This window comes from Astatotilapia calliptera, chromosome 1 (assembly GCF_900246225.1).
Source record: "Astatotilapia calliptera chromosome 1, fAstCal1.2, whole genome shotgun sequence".
In the NCBI taxonomy this organism is placed as follows: domain Eukaryota; kingdom Metazoa; phylum Chordata; class Actinopteri; order Cichliformes; family Cichlidae; genus Astatotilapia; species Astatotilapia calliptera.
In genome coordinates this window covers 16,266,193-16,287,254 of record NC_039302.1, presented here as the reverse complement: position 1 = coordinate 16,287,254, position 21,062 = coordinate 16,266,193, and the positions used below count along the sequence as shown (strand labels likewise).

General features: G+C 38.3%; 1 protein-coding gene across 1 annotated transcript; it reads right to left on the bottom strand.

The window, feature by feature from the left end:
* Positions 1-4,109: 4,109 nt before the first annotated feature.
* Positions 4,110-19,563, bottom strand: LOC113020718 (trace amine-associated receptor 13c). The gene is made up of 3 exons (XM_026164959.1): positions 19,330-19,563; positions 7,383-7,750; positions 4,110-5,901 (listed from the first exon to the last, which is right to left on the bottom strand). Exons 2-3 carry the CDS (start codon positions 7,663-7,665, stop codon positions 5,009-5,011), a joined length of 1,176 nt encoding a protein of 391 aa, XP_026020744.1. The 5' UTR covers positions 7,666-7,750; positions 19,330-19,563; the 3' UTR covers positions 4,110-5,008.
* Between the last annotated feature and the right edge of the window lie 1,499 nt (positions 19,564-21,062).

Genomic DNA, 21,062 nt, shown 5'->3' with positions numbered 1-21,062 from the left:
GTAGACAATTTGACCTTTACACTGAGCCCAAGATGATTGAAATGCTTTTGATTTGAAACCTTGCTGTGACAAATTTTTAAACTAGAAGATAATGATAGTTTTTCCTGGAAAATGTTTTTCATTCATTCATCCATTCTGTGAGATCTATGATTTAAATGAGTAGTTTGACAGTTTGCATCCATCCATCCATTCCGCTTATCCTTTTCAGGGTTGCGGGGGGTGCTGGAGCCTATCCCAGCTGTCTTAGGGCGAGAGGGATGGATGGATGGCTGGATGGATGGTTAGTTTGACAGTTTGGTAAGTACATTATTAATCTTCTTACTGAGAACTGAGAAAGGTAAAAATCCCGCAATTTGGTTTAACACAAACACTGGACGGCGGGGCAAACTGCTAAACTGGTCTGTCCAAAGGTAACACAATCCTTCCAGCCCCAATAAAGCTCATCCTAAAAATTATGTACAAATTTTGGGCAAGTTTTTAAAATTTGTGCGACTGTAAATGTTTTATAATATATACAATTGCATGTCTATGGTGTTTAATGGTGTTTGGTGTAAATAAATAAAAATAAAGTGTCTTTGATTTCATTTTTTATGGTTTAACCCTGTCATGCATGAATTATGACAACCTCAATCAGGACTTTTTTTTAAGTGTTTTTATTCATCTTTAGGCATGAAAAGATGAATAAAAATACGTAAGAAAAAATCCTGATTGAGGTTGTCATAATTCATCCATGACAGGGTTAAATAACAATATTTACAATGAAACACGGCATACATCTATAGTAACCTTAAACGACCAGAGGGTGGCAGGGTATGGAGTGACACATCAGTGTCCAACGTAGTGGTCTATGTGCAAGTATACCATCAACACTGACACAAATACAAGAAAACAGTCTTTGAATAGCTGCTCACTGTAGCGACCACTATGCGTGAAAGGGTTAAATAAATAAAACATATTAATTGTGAGCTTTATATTTGCTGGCAGGTAAATTCTTATTTTATCTTACGTCGTCGTTTTCTAATATTTTCCCAGCTACATGATTGGCTTATCCTTTTGTCTTTTTTGCAGTTTTAAATCTTTTATCAAAATATGCAATCACAAGCTCCACAGATTCCTCCAGTTCCCTGATTTGGGAGGCTGATTTATTATGTAGTGTATTTTAGAACTTGTTTTCAGACTTACCTCTAAAATCTAACTTGCCTATCAGCCATTACAATGCGAGTGTCCATTTAAAACACATTAGCATCAATCAAATGTTTCTTAATATTGCCAAAAACAAACTTCCATGTACCATATGTCAGCATATTTGACATTAAAAACCAAGGTACTTGTGTGTGGAATACCAATTTCTTTTAAATTTCGTTGCTGTGGTAAAGGTGACCAGTGAGCTAATAAATGTACTTTCCAAATGTCAAACAATCACTTCATGGTAAGTTACAAAAAATGTTTTCACTCTTATGTCAATCGAACTGTTGGGTTGCTGTTTATGGATTCACAGAATAATCTGTAAACTGCTTACAGCAGCAATGGCAAGAATAACCTCCTCCCTGCATTCAAAGGGATCTCAGTTGTGACAGAATAGCTCAAATTAAGCTATTCTGTCAAGAAATAAATTAATGACATTTTATACTTCAAAATTCTCATTATTTATAAATATAATTAATTCTTAAGTACACAAGAAACACATTATTTCATGTTATACATTGTATGTTATACCCTGAAAAGATAGACCGAGGGTCCGCTATATATCATAATGTTTTTATTCTACATCTCAAGTGGCTGGAGTCCCATTCATTTAGTCAGTACTGATTTAACCCTTGTATGGTGTTCGGGTCTGTGAGACCCGTGTTCAGTTTTTTTCAAAAGAAAAATTAAACAATTAATTATTTTTTCACGTGTAAATGTGTTGTGTCTTTCCACTCACTCCACTTGATTATAACTGATTTATTTATAACATTTTATATAAAAGAAAAACGAGAAGCACATTAATTCATAAATGTGATCTAACAAAGGTAAAGGGAAAAAATTAACCATGTTTGCTGTTCATATGTCTTGTAATTGGGATGAAGTAAACATCTGTTGAGTAATTTAACATAAAATTGTTTGATAGTGTTAATTTGGAAAGCCAAAACTCTAGCGGGTCCACCAGACCCATGAACACTGGCTGAGTAACAAAAATACGAACACCACACAAGGGTTAATAAATACACAGATCATTCTTTAATATGCAGACAAAATACAAAGCTAAAAATAAAAATCTGTCCAAAATAATATTTGTGTCCGACACCTGGCACAATGGAAATGGCTCATATAGCAACTGATAAAGTGCATTTCTGATACTTGAGGCAGACTGTTATCAAAATAAACTGAATTAATGGATTTTAAAAGTAACCTTAACTGTTTCCTATGAGGAGGCTGTAACATGATTTCTAATTACAAACAAACCCCATTATAAATTAACAGGTGACAAAAACACTGCTGTCATTAAAAAACAACACAAAAACAAACAAAAGATTAAAAAAAAGTTACAAATAAACTACTCATTATGCAGTTGTGGCTGTTGTGGCTCCTTGACATACTTTTTTCTCTGAAATTTGTGAAAGGCTCATTAAAGCCCTTTGAAAGCAAGGTTTAGATTTGGAGAGAGGAAACAAGGACACCCGGGGAGAGGATATGGATTTGTTGTGGCAGTAGACTCACTGCAAGGACTTGCTGTTGTGCAGTTAATGACCTTTTCAGTCACGATCCATAATATGTGGACAAACCTGAAAGCGTTTTTTAACTTTTTCAGAACTTTTTCATTTAAAGTTTTATGTGTTTCCATTTGAATGGCATTTACATTTGACTTATGGGAACTCTTGAGCCTCGGCTTTTTTGGAAACGTGTTAGGTGATGAAAACACCTCAAATTAGCTTAAACCAGGAAATGGCTTGGTCTAAAAACTGGATACAAAAACAAAACTCTCCGCCTACCAGCACCTCTAAACCTCACAAAGATGTTACTAAATTGTTTCTTTGTTGACACCAATAATCGTCTAGAGTGGTTACTTGGCAACTGTTTATTTGTTGATTTATTTTTTACCCTGGACATGAACCACAGAAACTCACATTAAAAAAAAAAAGAAAGGTAAGGAAACTTTCTATGTGTTTATAGGCAGATTTCATCATGTTTGTATAAACCCAGTCCAAGAGACAACATATGGGGCTTAATAATGAAGGTAATGCTTAATGCCAAAAACTGCAGTTCTTCAAATGACCACTTGAGGCTGATTTAAAAAGCAAGTCAGTGGTAAAATGGTCAACATCTTAGCAGAAATAAATATGTTTACTACCTGTAAAAAAAAAGCGACTACAAAGACATGACTTATTATGCCCACAACACCACAACAACTTAAACATGATGTAATGTAGATATTTAGTTTTTTTTTAATAAAAAAAATAATAGGCCACCATTGTTATTTATGGTGCAGGTAGGCTAGATCAGCGGTCCCCAACCCTTTTTGCGCCACGGACCGGTTTATGCCCGACAATATTTTCATGGACCGGCCTTTAAGGTGTCGCAGATAAATACAACAAAATAAAACTAGTACCGGTAGCGAAAAAAAGAAGATTTATTCATAACACACGTGAAAAGACCAAGGAAAACCGATTAAACGATAAAAACGATAACAAAATAACGCTGAAAACCGATAAAAACCCTGAAAACTATACATTTCACACCTGAGCCTCAACTCTCGCGGCCCGGTACCAAACGACTCACGGACCGGTACCGGTCCGAGGCCCAGGGGTTGGGAACCGCTGGGCTAGATAGCACAACCCATTCAACTAAAATCTGAGAATGACATAACTGAACATGAAAAGACTGTTGGCATAACTCAGAATTAAAAAACAAAAAACGAGGATGACCTTCTCCCAGGTTGAGCAGGCAACCATGTGCTGAAAGGCTAAATGCATTTAACCAGATTTGACTTTGAACCGTGGCCCTTTGTGGAGTGTCTTCCACCACTCTCTCTTCCTGCTTTCTGTTTCCTCTTCACTAAAAAACCCCAACAATGAAGACGATCACAGAGCTGAAGAAGCAAGCATGGGACAAAATCCTTTTCTGTGCAGCCACTTGAGAGGTGTGAAAGGGGAGTGTATCAGGTTATGATAAAATGTCTTTCCTAACCTGTAATTTCAGCCTACCATCCACCTTTTCAATGTAGTCAATCTCTCCTCAAGACACTTTATGTTTATAGACTCTTAAACACACTTTGGTGCACTTTCAAAGGCAGCACCTGCCATAAGTTATATTTTGCTGCCTGCAGAGCATCTTTACATTTAATACTTTCTGTTCCCAGGCTATCTTAAAGTTATTTTCACTTTCACTTGCTGTCTGCATTTTTGGGGAGACAAATTATAGGTGCAGCTTTTGGTCTTAGTTTCTGCTTCTCACCAACAACAACAAAAAGTGTTTGTGAGCTCTAAATTAATCAAATGTGTTAGTACAGAAGTGTCAAGAACACAGCTCGGGGTCTTTTGGAAGTTGTCTTCATCCGCATGTGCCCGATCATTTCCCTTTCTCTTGCTATGGATGAGAAAACTGTGTAGATTAATATCTCTTTTCTTGTTTCCTTTAGACATTTCATAGCGTTCATACATTATGTACTTGGTTGTGAGACTGATGTAATGAGTCGAACTCGTTTCCATCATCAATCCAGAGTGCATTGCACATGTAAAATAATCACAGCCTTTATAGGTCATAATATGGAATAACGTTGCTGCTTTTTTAATGGATGAAATTCATATGTTTTTAACATAATGCTTTAGCAAGAGAGATTATTGATGGCATATTAAGGACCACAAGTTGAAATAGGCAGGGTTCCTTTTTTCCTCTCTTTGAAAACAGGAAAGGGATGACAATCTTTTCACAGAGTAAGCGAATAAACCCATTCTTCACCTTTCTCTACTTTTTAAACTATTCCAAGTCATACTTTGGGTCACAGCCACAACACAGATTTACGCGTCTCTTAGTTCTTCTCGCCATGCGGGGGGGATTGATCTCGTTGAAACAGCAGGGTCACACCCTTCCTGAAGCGGTGGTCCCTGACGCTGTAAATAATAACATTACAGCAACTGTTTCCTGTCAGAATCCAGAAGGCAAAAAAGGAGAAATTACACCAGGTGTATCCCACCACGTTCCCGAGCACAAACACTGCAATGGGCGTGAAGGATGCTGTAAAGGCAAATGTTAATATGCCAATTGTTTTGGCTGCTTTGATGTCTGAAAAAGAGGGCCTGTGAGGGCATCCTCCACCTCCTCCTCCTCCATCGCTCAGACTCCCCTCTGAGAGTAGTTTGCGTTTTTGGGAGTACCGCCGAATGCTAGTGAAAGACACGATATTAACAGCCAATGTGCCACCGAGCAGTGTGAAATCGAACGCTGGGAATAACAACAAGATGTTGGCATCTGGCGGGAGATGGCCTCCAAGCATGAGTGGGGTGTAGTTACACATGCGACTGCACTCATTGTACTCCAAAGTGAAGTTTCTGCTGAAGATGAGAGGCGCTAAAGCCAGCAGAAAGCTGGAAGCCCAGGAGAACAGGATGAGGAACAGAGTTCGTCTTCGGGTCACCAAGGCGTCCTTTTGGAGTGGCCACAGGATGGCCACACTGCGCTCCAAAGTCATTAGGAAAATGGTGCTGATGGAAACAAATGTGCATCCAGCAAACACTGGACCAATCAGCATGCAGGGCTGCCATGGGCTTACTAGTCCACCACGAGAAGAGGAGTTGGCAGGGGAAGTAGAAGTACCCTGATACCAAACAGGGGGCGTGGTGGTTACCATCAGAGAGATTTCAGTGTAGATGGAAAAAGGAACCACGAGGACACCGACCATCATATCTGCTATGGCCAGAGACACTGTCACAGAGAAGAAAGAAGAGGAAGATGTCATGTTGGATAGCTGTATTTAGTTTTCCTTATTATCATTTACTTAGCATTTTACCATTAATCACAAGAACTGCTTTATTTGCAGAATTTAAAAAACAACCTTTCTGATTTAGGTTTTCCATAAATTTAAATGAATCGGTTGTGCTGAATGAAACTATTTAATATAAGACATAATGTGGATTGCACAACACTGGTCACTATATTCTTCATTTCCAGTTAATACTTGTACAGCTGCTGTTATTGTGTATATATTTATTTATTTATTTATTTATATTTCTTCATACATTCTTATATAGTTCTATATTGTGTATTGTGTATTTTGTTGTACAGTTATTTTATTTTCAACTTTAATTTATATATTTTATCTTATTCTTCCCAGTTAAATTTACCCTTCATTCTAAATTGTGTTGTACAGTTATTTCATTTTTAACCTTAATTTATATTTTATTCCTTCCTAGTTAAATTTACCCTTTTTAATTTTTCATATTTATTTCCTATCTTATTCATAGCCTTTTTTTTTTTTTTTTTTTTTTAGGTCACGAGCAGTTGTCTAAGCATTTCACTACATATCGTACTGTGTATGACTGTGTACGACTGTGTACGTGACAAATAAAATTTGAATTTGAATTTGAAGTTGATTTATAATACTTTATAATCCCTTCTGGTCACTGCCACCTTGTGAAAGGAATGCAATACTTATACATTATACATATAATACAATTTACAATATATTTATTGCTTAAAATTAAAGATTCTCTTATATCTCTCTAGACTGAAAAAAAAGTCTTCTTTAATATTACTGCATTTTACAAACAGGAAATTAAATTTTACTAAGGAATTGTTTTTTGCGTTTCTTGAAATTAGAGCCCTACCAATATAATGTTGAGGGACGACATATTGCCCAGTAATATCTATGTGATATACCAGAGGATAAATTAAAATACAAAAGGAAAGAAGAGGTGGAACAAACTCTTATAATCTTGTTGTTAGTATTAAGGTTGCATAGTTTGTCCACCAGAGGGCACTCTACAACGTTCCTGCATGTGTTTGGAACCACACAAACACAACAGCCAGCAGATACAAGAAATGTAAACCAGTGATCTATGACTTAATGTAGCAATATGAACAGAATCGTTATATTATATTAGTAAGGAGTTATAAATAACTGCACATGACCAATGTCAGGTAAATCTGTTTATGTTTCCTGTGCCTGAAAGAAAAAAATATATCAGCTGATATCAGATTTCATATCAAATATCGGTAAATATCTGATGTTGGTCGGGCTCTACTGGAATCAATCCATGAAACTTGATTTACACTCTAGATGTACATGTTAAGATGTGGTGATAAAGCAGTTCAATTATTATTTTTTAATTCAATTCAATAAATGTTATTTATATAGCACAAAATTACAACAAAAGTTGTCTCAACACACAGTTCACAACATTTACCTTTCAGGTATCCCTGTGGTGTTCTCGACTGTCTGGTCTGCACAAACACTGTAAGTGTGACCACGTTCCCAACCACGATGGCAAATGCTAGGCTGACCATGAATGCCACTGCCAAGGTGCGATTGAGAACCCCACAGCAACACACGGTACATAGTGGGGCCAGTGAATGGCCTGACCCCAGTCCTGCCTGAGCAGCTGCAGTCAGGTTAAACGGACAGTCAGTGGTCACCAGCAAAGCTGCCGTACTCCCAGGAACACTGACGTTGGGAAGCAGAGCAGTCATGTCCCAGGTTAGACTGGTTTTAAGGCTTGTGATGCAGTGGTGGCGGGACCACTCAGGAGACCATGTCCTGGACTGGGAAACTCTCCTAATGGGAAAAAAATAGGTAAGCATTGAAAACCTTATATCACATAATAAGCACATTATGTCCAACAGTTAACAGTCATGGTATTTCTCTTTTTGATGGCCGAATTGAACCAATGTTTTTTTTTCTAATTCTCTATTTCTAAAAAGATTTTCTAAATGCAGTTGTTAAAAATCGCATTAAATTTGTTATTTCTCATGATTTCAATAGAAATTTTATTTTTTTAACAAATGTCAGATAATTTTAGGTCGTTCATACCAGACACAATAGCACTTTTGCAGCACTCAAAATCACATCATTTAAAGCTTTGAATCGGTTACTGCAGTCAGTAGCAAACCTTTTAATATATATGTATCATCTGCAAATTTAGGGATGTTTGATTTTAACCTCTGAAAGCCACCATAAGACATAAGTGTGTATACTCTATATCTTTGCTGCCATTCAAACAGTGGCATTAAAACAGTTCTTACAAACATAGCTTTTAATATAAATTGAAGCATGTAATCCAATAATATGCTTGACTCAAAGGGTTTGAAGTGCTAAAAGTCTGTAGTATATGACATGTGTAGGGTAGAGAGGTTGTGCTTATGTTGCAGTACAGATATGTTACACTAAAGGCTGAATAAAAAATAGCCTTACAAATCATAGGTAGTCTTCTTTTTCTCCAGCTGGAGAGTATTGGCACTGAATTTATTACTTGTGTGTACCAGCTACGTGCTGTTTCTGTGCCCTAACACTGTTGGAAGCACCTCGATGCTGTCAGTTCCCATGCTGAAACTCTGAGTTCAGTACCAAATGTCTGTCTCAGCTGACAACTAAATACACGAGTCCTTCAATCATTTATGCTGTTCACTGGGCCAGAGAGCAGGAAGGTACGCACAGAGGACGAAACAAAAGGTAACAGGAGTGGACATATTCAGACCAGAGCAAAACCAAATCAAAGCCTGCATTTGCTGTGCAGCTTTGTGTGCAGAAACATGGTCAACAAAACATCACAGCTGTGGCTGAAGTCCTTTCACTAATATCAGCAGGGAATTAGAGGTTCTTGAGAAGCAAGGGAAACACTTGTGTATTTTTTCTGTGACTGGCTCATGGTTCAGGGTTGAATTAAGATCAGATATGAAAGACCCTCAAAGCTTGTCTGGAAACAAGGGCCAGATATAAAACAACCTGACGTTTTACTTGTTATTAGCAATTTAGTGAAGTGGGTTTGATCCTGGGCGGAGACAAAAAAAATTATATGATATCACGGAAACGATATCACGCTAAATATCTGCTAAACGAAACACGTGGTGACCCTTCGTGAATAAGGGATCAGCTGAACGTAGCTTTATGAACAGAAAAATAAATTTATATTTATAAAGCTGATAAGAAATTTCATCATTTTGAAATTTTGGTCACTTTGTTATTTGTTTTAATTAAGTGACTCTTACTGAGATGTAAGATTTTACAAACAATAAATTAGATTACACAGATGCACCTTTGGTACAAGTGACTTTGGTACAAGTGGTTGAACGTCTGGTGTCCTGGTGCAGCCACAACAACCTGGTGCTGAATGCCCAGAAGACAGTGGAGATTATTGTGGACTTCAGGAAGCACACAGCCCCACTCCCCCCCATCATCCTGACTGACACCCCCATCACCTCTGTGGACTCATTCCGCTTCCTGGGTACCACCATCACCCAGGACCTGAAGTGGGAGCCCACCATCACCTCCGTCATCAAGAAAGCCCAGCAGAGGATGTACTTCCTGAGGCAGCTGAAGAAATTCAACCTGCCAACACGGACGATGATGCAGTTCTACACTGCAATCATCGAGTCCATCCTCACCTCCTCCATCACCGTGTGGTACGCTGGAGCTACTATCAGGGACAAACAGAGACTGCAGCGTGTTGTGCGCTCTGCTGAGAAGGTGATTGGCTGCAGACTCCCATCTTTGCAGGACCTGTACACCTCCAGGACATTGCGGCGTGCAGCTCGGATCTCAGCTGACCCTTCTCACCCTGGACACAGTCTGTTTGACCTGCTCCCCTCAGGCAGGAGGCTCCGGTCCATTCGCACCAGAACCTCTCGCCATAAGAACAGTTTCTTCCCCTCTGCTGTTGGACACATGAACAATAACCATATGACTGTTCCCGCTACTAACACATGACCCTACGCTGTGTTCACTGCATCATTCCATGTTTGGCACTGATCACCACCTGCACTCATGTATATATCTTTCTACGTAGCACTCTTAATTCTTATTCTCATGTATATATCTCATGTATATCTCATGCACATATCTTTCTACGTAGCACTTTTAATTCTTATCCCTACTTTTATTTTTTCATGTCTATTTAAGTGCTATTTATGACACCATGTTTGCACTGAAGCACCGCAGCAATTTCCTAATGTTGTAAACCTGCTCAACATTTGGCAATAAACCCCTTTCTGATTCTGATTCTGATTCTGATTCAGTCTCCAGCATGTGTGGGTCAATCGTTTACTTGCTGGAAACACTTTTACTTCCTGCTAATGTTGATAAGGCCTGTCAGATTGCAAATGTCTAGATGTCAGTGGTGTGTTCACACTTATCATCTGAGTAAATTATAAACAGTGTTCTCATTATTGGAGGTTTTCCATCCCTGGTTATCTTGAAACGAAAAAAAGACATTTGGTTGTCTGACATTTCTGTTTTTCATGTGACAAAAAGATTTTGGATCACTCCTAACGCCTTAATTTTAATTTGTTATGTTCTGTATTGGCTGCTTTATCTCATTTGCTTTTCAAAATACTAGAAATCCTAAGTATGTGATTACTTTTCATGTTTACCCATCGTTTGCGTATGCTTATGAAACAACGGGGCATGCTGTTCCTCATAGGTACAAATGAGCTTTCGTGGTTTTCTCACCTTTTCGCATTGTAAAATAAAGAGAAAGAGCTTTATTTGTCTTCTTGTACTTTCAAAGCAAGGCTTTCCTGTCAAGCTCTCGTCACTTCTGATATTTCTTCCTCTGAGCTCATCTCTTTCATGTCAACCCTGCCTCAAAAGACAATTACGAATCTTTCGTTTTCATGGTTATGTTGTGCTGAGAAATGCAATTGCTGCTTGGATTGTTTAGAGACATTTTTTCAGAGCGAACGATGTTCTACATTTATACGTCCTGGCCACAGCAGCAGTCATATGAATGCAAAGGATAGACATGTGAGTCCAAAGTGTGAAGAGCGAGCACACTCCTGTCTGTGATTAATTTTGGGCAACAATACCAACTCGGTCAGGGTGGTATTGTTGTATTGTTCAGTCTCTTTCTGCATAAAACTAGAGTGCAGTCTGATGTGTGCTGACAGTGTCTCAACACAAGCTTAAAAGTATGTTGAATACTTCAATATTAACATTGTTTGTCTTTATCCTAACAGAAACATAATCTGGTTGGCCCCATATGCCTCCATGAAAACATTATTGTTGTTACAAATTAGCTGCACATAAATAACAGCAGACACATCCGGTGCATATCTGTAATGTTTGTTTTTTGGTATCATGTTCCTGAGTTTCCCAAAGACCCCTCTGCTGCTCAAGCATGCTTAGGAAAATGCACAGCTGTGGCTCTCTGTGGAGTTCTGTTAAAATGAATTTTACATCCTCGCCGTCTCACAAGCCCCACTGTGGTGCATCTGAAAGCTAACAATGGAAAGTTGTCGTCAGTGAAACCCAAACTGTCATTTAGTTGGAGTCAAGTCTCTTTCAGCTGCGGTTCACAGCAAAAACCAAGGGGAAACTTCCAGGGTTTTAAAATTAGGACAATGGAGAAGTGTCATTAACTGCAGCTCCTTAAAGGAAGTCAGTCCTCCCAGACCTGCCATGATAAGATTACACTTTAGAGCAGAAATAAGCAGTCGATGGATGATTTTATCATTTTTCTGCTTTTTGTTGTTGTTGTTTTGCACACTTAACACTGAGCTACAGTATCGATCATTCAAATAAAAAAGGCACCTTACTCAAGTGATGAACCAGTGTTGTGTTTACACAAAACAGACAACTGAACCTATTTTAAATTGTGTCTTTATGCACTTTGTTAATTTTAAACTTTTGTTCACAGTGTCATTAATATATGCAGAGGAGCTCAGAGAGGTAAAACTGTGAGTGTTACAGTGAGCCATCTGTAAACACAGTGGAGGCTCTGTCACGGTTTGAGGCTGCACTTCAGGCAGTGGTGTTGGAGATCTTGTCAAAATTGATGGAACGTATTGTTGGATTTGTATCCAACATGCAATACTATCTGGAAAGCATCTGATTGACTACGATCAAAAACACACTGCTAGTGCAGGAAAAATATGCTTGGGCAGAAAAACACATCATTTAGGATGATCAGATTGGCCTCCTAAGAGCCTGGACCTCAGTATTATTGAACCAAAACAGAACAAGGCAGCCAACATCCAAGGAAGGGCTTTGAATGTTCTTCAAGAAGCCTGGAGAACTATTCCTGAAGACTACTTCAAGAAATTACAAGAACACTTACCCAGGGAAGTGTTGTAGAATAAATACTGATTTTCAAGCTTGTTAAAAATGTACTAACTCATTTTCCAAGCCACGTATAAAGAAACTTGAGACGTTTTCACAGTGCTCTGTAGTCTATGCTGTATCGTGCCAAAAGAAAGATCTCATTTCATTGCTTCCACCCTTGTAAATTAGTTTTATTTAACACAAAATATGACATTTAAAGCTATAAACAATAATTTTTCTGTATTTTTATGACTTTATCAGCGGCCAGAATATTTCTATGTTTTGTTCTTTTCTTAAACAGATTTTTCCTCTTTTACAGATTATACTAGATTATAGTTTATAAGTCTCAGACCAAAAACTTAATATCCCTGTCATTTCAGTGCTGCAGTGGCCAAAGGCATTCATTTTATTAGCCAGATATGTTGAAAATCAATTCTGAGCTTCGAAGAATCGTTATCTGTTATTCAGTTCAGCAAAATTCAGATTGTGAGAAAATCCATCTGCCCTTTTGATTTTCTCTAAAGCTTGATATTTGCTCCCCCTCTGTGTCGGTAACACTGAGCTGCAGGCACAATGATAACTCAGCCTGAACAAGGCCAAGAGAGTGTTTAAAGAAGACTGTTTTCATTTTACAATTTATGAAAGCAGCTCTTGAAAATCTAAAATTCTTAAAATGGGTAGCAGCGAATGGTGAGGAATTATGACGTCAAGCATAGTTCAGCCTTTGACTGTGTTTCGTCTTTTTATGAGTGCATTCTTTTGTCTGTGAAAGATACAGTGTCATAGGGGTGTTTAAAAAAACTGATTCTAGTCTAAATTATATGCTCTTAAAATCAACAGGATTAGACAACTGCTTTCAAGTCAGAGTAATTATTTTACTTTAAATTTCCTGATGGTGCTGGTGGTAAAACAAAAGGAAAATTATTTAAGGGAGGATGGGAGATGAACCTCATTAAGGGGCTTTTTGCCCTTACCTTGAGTGAAGATGACAAGTGGAAGCCTTCCCTGTGGCAAGACCTCAGGCACAGTGAGACAAGCAGCTGACAGCAAAGACCGCACACACACACACACACACACGCACACACGCACGCACGCACGCACGCACACACGCACGCACGCACGCACGCACGCACGCACGCACACACACACACACACAACAAAATAGGCTGCATGATGATTTACATACGAGCTTTTTCACAACTTGAAATTTCAAGTCCTCAAGACAAAGGTCATTTATTTTTTATGTCTCAGTAGAAATCAGTTCTGGACCAAAGATCCAACATCTAAACTGCTTAACTATCAACAGTTACCCTGCGCATTTGTTTGTGGGCGTTACGACTGCTGTTTTTGTCGTCTTGTGCGACTGATGTGCTTTTCTTTCCTTTTATAAAAAGCCCTCCATTGCTGTGTCTTAAATCTGAGTAAGAGTGTAATAATTAGAGTGTGCAGATTCCTGCATGGGATTGGTGTGGATGTTTACAGCTCAAAGATGGCCGCCATCGAGAGAGGCTTTGTACACCTTTTCAGTTACCCACCACAGATTTACTGGATACTTTATTAGGTGCACTTTGCTGCTATTTCCCCACATTTTCTCCAACATAGTTCTATATTAGGTTCTTTATAGTTTGAGGAGATAACAAGAGGTGTACTGAAAAGTCTGATTTTAAATTTCCAATCAAATTCTCTCTACAATTGACTTCTTATTCCCTCTTGACAGGTTTTGCACAACTCTTCTCATATATTATCTGTGATTATAACATTTAATTCTAGTTCCCATCTCTCCTTAATATAGCCTGTGTTTTGGCATGACTCCTTTATAATCCTTTTGTAAATATGAGAAACATGTTTCTTAGCTGGGAGATGTTTTTCCATAATATTAATAAAGTATTCTTCTATGCTGTTAGGAGTTTTATTAATCTTTTTCTTTATGATTCAGGTATCTATAGCAGTCTTTAGGGGGGAGTTAGAATCGTTCCTGAAGTTCCTCTGTTCCCTGTCTTGTCATGGCACAGATTCAACAAGGTGCTGGAAACCTTGCTCAGTGATTTTGGTTCATATTGACAAGATAGCATCACAGTTGCTCAATATACAATAATGCTTAGTTGTTACCAAGGGGCCCAAAGAGTGGCAAGAGAATATCCCCACACCATTACAATACCAGCCTGTCACTTCTCACCCTACTACCTGGTTTGCAGCAGAAGTTGAGACTTCTCAGACAACATTTTTCTATCTTCTGTTGTCCAATTTTGGTTGACCCATGGAAACTTTACTCTTAGTTTACTGTTTTCAGCAGACAGGAAAGGCAGCCGGTGTGCTGCTGAAGGTCTTCTGCTTCAATATTTGACCTATCAAGCATTCAGAGATGCCTTTCTGCATACCTTGGTTGCAACAAGTGGTTATTTGAGTTACTGATGCCTTCCTATCATTTTGGAGCAGTCTGGTCATTCTCCTCTAACCTCTGGCATCTACAAGCCATTTTCACTCAAAGAACTCGATATTTTCTTTTTCAGACCATTCTCTGTTAGAGATAAGTGTGCAGAGAAAATCCCAGGAGATCAGTCGTTTCTGAAATACACAAACCAGCCCGTCTGAGACAATCAACCATTTGAGTTATTCTTGCCTTCCTATAAACTCAAAGTAGTCTAGCCATTCTCCTCTGACCTCAACCTGATTCAGACGATTCCCCATAAACCCTGGAGATGGTTGTGTATTTCAGTACATCAACAATGTCGGAAATACTCAGAACAGCCCATTTAACACGAACAACCATGCCACATTCGGCCATGTTTCATCTATTCTGATGCTCGGTTTAAACTTTAGCAGGCTGTCTTGTTCATGTCTACATACGTAAATGCATGGAGCTGCTACTGATGTGAAAAGCTGATTAGATATTTGGATTACTTTATTGAGCAGTGGAGCAGGCATACTTAATAAAGTGGTTGCTGAGTGTATGTAGTGTGACTCTACTTCATAGAGTAGTTGGTGCTTTGTTCTCAGATCTATTTTCTTTGTCTGTTTTCTGATGCACACAATTTCACGAGTATGTTTTTACTTTTCTCCATTTTATATAAAAAAATCCTTCACATTTCATTTTTGCTTCTGAACATTTCTTACTCTACATTGTTTGCAGAACTCTTTAGTCAGGAAGGTTTTGATGACTCAGACTTTAAAGAGTGGTGAACTATTCAAGTTTTGAAAAATGTGAATGGGGTTTTGATTGTTGCAGCTGACTCAGGTACTATGTAAAATTCAGTAACTGCCAAATCGACTGAGAAAAACTGTAATGATCAGTTGAGCAGGTGACTGTATTTTGAACAGTTTTCTCAGGTTTTTGTGAATGAGAACGGCGTCACTGTCTTTTGGTTTGTTTCTTTTGCTAATACTATGTTGGTTGTGATTCGTTACATAGATATATGTTTATTTCATCTCCAGTTTTAATGAATCTTATCATTAATTACATCATATTAACTGCAAAAGTAGTTGCAGTGGCTGATAGGCACTCTGCCATGTCCACATTTTAGCACATAGCAAATAACAAATAAGTCTTCACATAATGACGATTAGTCATGCTCAGTCTCTGTCAACACTTCTTTAATTGATATAGACTTTGCAGGGCTGTCTACTGTGTAGTATGTTTTAAAAAAATATTTTCAAAAAATTCAATGTGCGTCATGTTTCTGAGGTATGAAAGTAGTAAATATATAAGCTACAGTATCAGTTCTTTGTGTGTATTCGAGTGAAATTCTCCTGTTTCTCACCTCTTTTGGTCTTCAGATCTTCCCCGATTTTATTTATTTATTTTTTTACTCAAGAAATAAATTGTTGAGTTAACAGTCATTTACAAGACTTGTTATCAGGTCTTTTTCTACAGGGATGTAGTGTTGACAACAGTGCAAACCGATATGAGGAATAACAGTGAAGATGATGGCCATTAGAATAAATAATTTTGGAAATAAAGATGCCTCTGAACCTTGTAAAGCCTGAACCATGAAATAATTGCCAGACACTCTAATTTTTTAATTTATTGACATTTCCGACAGATTTAAAAAAAGTTTGCGTTTGCATGTGTGAGTATTAATTGGATAGTTTTTGCTACATCTAACGTCTTTAGTTTTTTCTGGAAAAACTTTTTTCTGACTAAATAACTCTGACTTAATAAGTCATTTCTAATTATTTATTCGATTAAGTGTTCATTATTGGTTTCTAAACACATGCACAGATAAAACTACCCGAAAGAAGCTCCAGTAACAATGCTGTGCTATATGGAGTCCTTTGTGGTGGAATAGCTGCATTTAGGTTGTTGTTCTTGCATGCAGTGAACCTTCTTTGACAGGGCTGTGTCTCTGAGTGACAGATAATGTAGGAAGACCGTGGGGGCCCGGTCAGGGCTCTCGAGCCAGGTCGCCTAACGCACACAGGGGTCATCTGCAGTAATAAGTGGGTCAGAGTCGCCTGAGGCCGACTGCCACAGCACATGAGCAGAAATACAATTTTGTCTTCACATCTTGGCCTGTCATTCTGTCTGTGTTTGTTTCACTGTGTACAACAAACACATACAGGCACACATTTAAAAAGGGTTGTTTTATAACCCTGTTCACAAAAACAGGGTTATAAAAAAAGAAGTGGGGACACTATAAAATGTGAGAACCTTATTAAAGGTTTTACTTTATTTAAAATAGTACAAGACTAATATTTCTAATGTTTGAACGCAGAAGTTTTGTTGAATATGATGCCAGCAACGTCCAAAAATTGGATGGACAGGAACATCACAGGGTTAGGGTTCAAAGGATTTAAAGAGCATTTAAAGAACACCAGGTGAAGGCACTGCTGTGGCTCACCTGGTTGAGCTGACCACCCTCCTGACCATTCTAGGAAACCAGTGCCAGTCTCTCCAGTCAAAATATGGAAAAAAAAAAAAAAGTGATTCATTTATAAAATTGACAAAGATCCATCTCATATCCTTTTGCCAGAGTATGAGCTGCTGTCCTCAGACTAATCTATTTAAGCTGTAAGCATCTAATTTCCCATCCACACCTGGGATGGTCTGAGCTTCTGCAGTGCATGGGCTCATCTGTGTAGGCACCATTATTGCTAAATGATGTTGCAGACTTTGGAGTAATGCATGATGCCATTTTACAAAATCTTTCAGGGAAGGACTCCCAATTTCACACACACAATGCCAAATCGCCTTCTGCATGTATTACAGCACCATGGCTCATCACAAAGAGTCTGCCTTCAGTCCAGAGTCGTCCCCAACTTAAAATTGCACATTATGAAATGATGAAAAAATGTGAGAAAGGAAGCCCTGGATTGTTTAGTAACTAAAATATCAACTAATAAAAGGAAAGGTGTTTATCTCTAGAGTTACAGCAGTCAGTATCCTCAGTTCCCAAATTGAAAAACAAGGAGGTGATGAAACGTGTGGTAAACATGGTCGTGTCCCAACATTTTTAAACATGTTGCTTTCATAATAAATGAAAGCAAGTGTTCAAAAAACAAAATAAAACAATTATCCTTGTACTATTTTCATTTAACTTTAGAGTCTGAATGATCAAATCACTGCAGTTCAGTTATATAGTTGTATGCAGTTTATAAAGCATTGAATTTTTTTTTAAATGAGTTCACATTTTTGCCTTTGTTCGTGTGTTTTTGACATCATTGGGAATATTTTTGCTCTTGTTCTGTCTGAAAAAACAAATCTCTGGCAGTGTTTGTTGTCACTTCAGTAGTTTCTCATTCTAGCTTTTCTTCTTTTTATTCCATTGCTTAAAATTTCTTAACATTACACTTAAAATGATGATCTGAACACTGAAAAAGCCCCTTTTTAACATATAAAGATACCCTATATGGAGAGATCATATAAGACATTCAGGGTGTACCCCCCTTTTTTATGGACTGCAACATCTGGAAATACTCTGGAAGTCCCTCAACCCTTTTTAAACCACTTAAATTAGGTTTTTCTTTTTCTGTGTGTGGTCTTTGCTGTGCATTTAGGGTAACAAATGAATACTTAGAGAGTACAAGAACAACAAGAAGAACAAAAATAGTTTAATAGGATTTTTAAATGATCCCAAACAAACTGAATAAAAGAAACTGTGCATCACAGACTTGACATTCTGGTATTTAACTGTAAAAACATATCAAACATTTGACAAATGTCCAGTTTACGCTTTTACATTTACACCCTTCTTCTCAGGTTTGTTTCCCGGGAGAAAAAAATAGAAATCAATAATTTATAAATTAAAACCTATGTTTCTTTAAAATTACACTACAATTTCTAAAAGCTGTTTCTGTCAGTGATATCATGGTTCTCAAGGATTGCTATTGCCTTGTTTCCCAGTAATGGTATTTAATAATGAACTAAATACATTTGAAAAGTCCCATTCACCCACAAGATGATGAACTTTTTACATCAGAGCATGTGTTTCTGGACTTGTCCTTATATGTCTTTACATCCTGTCTGTCCCTATCGAAATTATGCACAGCTAACAGACATCACACCCACCTCTGGACTCAGCCAACAGCTGCTGCATGCCTGAATGGTCAGACACCAAGCATGATACACCTGACAGTTTAGCAGGTTAGTATGAAGCGTTTTCCCCAATACAAAGCACTGAAGGTTTGATTAGGCTGACACTGCTAGCTTACACTGATTAAGATTTCTTAAAAAGCTTCCAACTGAAGAAATTTTCTTGTTTAATAAAACAGAAGAAAATAAAAACACTAAAAACAACTGTTGTGAAAAATATCATTGAAATTGAACGAGACACGTATCTGTGTGGCCGCAGAGACTACTCAATGTTTGTGTCCAATAACAACCAGCAAAGAAAAATGCAATGGGACTATTTAAAATATAAATATTTTGGTAAACTTAAAGTGAAAATATAAGTCTTATGCTTCAAATAATTATAGTATTTTTCTGAATGTTACACATTACAATTTAATTCTGTTAAGTGAGTAATTATGAGTTAATATTCAGAGCTAAATGCATACAGCGTGGGGATTTAGCCTTATATTATCAAGAAATTGTGTCAAAATAAAAGAGCTGCTGTCATTTAATCAAAACACAATTTACAAGAAATCTAATGAGACAATCTTACCGGCATTTCCTCAGAGCACTTGGCAAGACAGAGGTTGAGAGCAGGAACAAAATCCAGTATTTAGATGCTGACTTAGTGGAAATAAATTCCTGTTAAACACCGTCCAGTGGAGAAGAAAGTGGAGCTGTAGTCCTCATCATTCATTCTCCCGAGAAGCACACATTAAGCACAAAGCCTCTCACACACTCCGGCTCTCTGTCCATGTGATTCAGCCTCTCCCCTCTCCTTCCTCCCACTCTCTCTCCTTGCATTGAGCGCTTAATCTCCAGTCCCCACTACTTCACTGTTTCCCCTCTCTACAGCTTATCACATGCACACGGTCTTTCCCAGAGCTTCAAGGTAAAGTCCACAGCAGCACTTTGCTCCCTTTCTCTTTTTGTTTCCCTCCCATGTTTGGCCTCTCATGTGTCTCCCCCCACCCTCTCTCATCTTCTCTCTTTGGTCCTCGGTGCTCTGAACATCTGTCATGCTGTTGTGTCTCAGAGCTTCTGTTGCTGTTGAATTCTCACTTTCAGTCCACGCCTCATTATCTGCATAGACTCTTTGTCCTCAAGCTTATTGTAGCTTTCTTACATGCTTTCACTTTTGAACTTTTCACGTGCCTGTGCTGCTGAAAATCATCTCTAGCTCCATTTCAATGGCACCCATCGTTTGCCCCTAGTGGTCTGGGCCCATGTGCAAAGCTTGTCTAGCTTGAGGGTCACATCCATCCTCTGTTGTTTTCCTCAGGGAGAAAAGACTACAGCTTTCAAGTGAGACCTCCTACCTTCAAATATGATTGGAAACACTGAACATCAGGTTTAAGTACACAGCACTGATTTGTTCTTGCCTTAACAAAATCTCCACGAGACGGGCTGAAGTCATTCAACAGCAAATGCACTGAGATTGAAATGGAAATTGAAGCATTCGGCTGAAGAAATGTTGATGAGGCCTGAGGAATAAACAACAGTGTACGTGCTGAGCAGCTTTATGTAACTTAATCCTCAAGGGGTTTGTAAATCTGCCAAATAAATAGGACATATCCCATGTTATAGTCAGGGAGCTATAGCCTGGTTTCTGTTCTGGTTGATTACAGTTGGAGGCCTACCAACCTGAGTGACAGGTCTTTTGATGGTACAGCACTGTCAGCTATACATACTGTATCTATTGCTGTGTGAAGCCTGCAGACAAACTGAATGGCTCAAGCTCTGGTGGGAGTCACACTGTGAATAATCCAACATAAAACATGCAGTATTAACCTGAATGAAGTTCCTATAAGATCAGGGACAACACATGTGTTAGTGATTTGTCAACCCTTCCTTTCCTTCTTTTTTACTTTGTTTCCACAATCAGAGGAGTCGCCCTCTGTTGGTCATCATAAAGAATGCAGGTTTAACTTCTGTCTGTGTACATTTTTCCTGCCATTCCCACATACTGGATTGATTCATAGCAACTTTACTCAACCTTGCCTTCCAGAGCAATGCCGCTAACAAAGCTGGGTAAAGAACAAACATTTGTGACATTTTCTGTCCCAGAAAAATATTTGCATGATCTGAGTAGTTTGCACCCACTGACACGGTGATGAGGTTGAAATGTGGACTTTCAGAGAACAGAAGGGCTTCCTAAATGAACAGCTCTGTGTCTGACCCAATTAAAAGTGCACTCGCCTGAGTGTCATCTCCTTAGCACCGCCGCCATAAAGTGACTTACCCTGACATTAGTGTTAGAGTTTTAGGGTTTTGCTACCAAGTTAT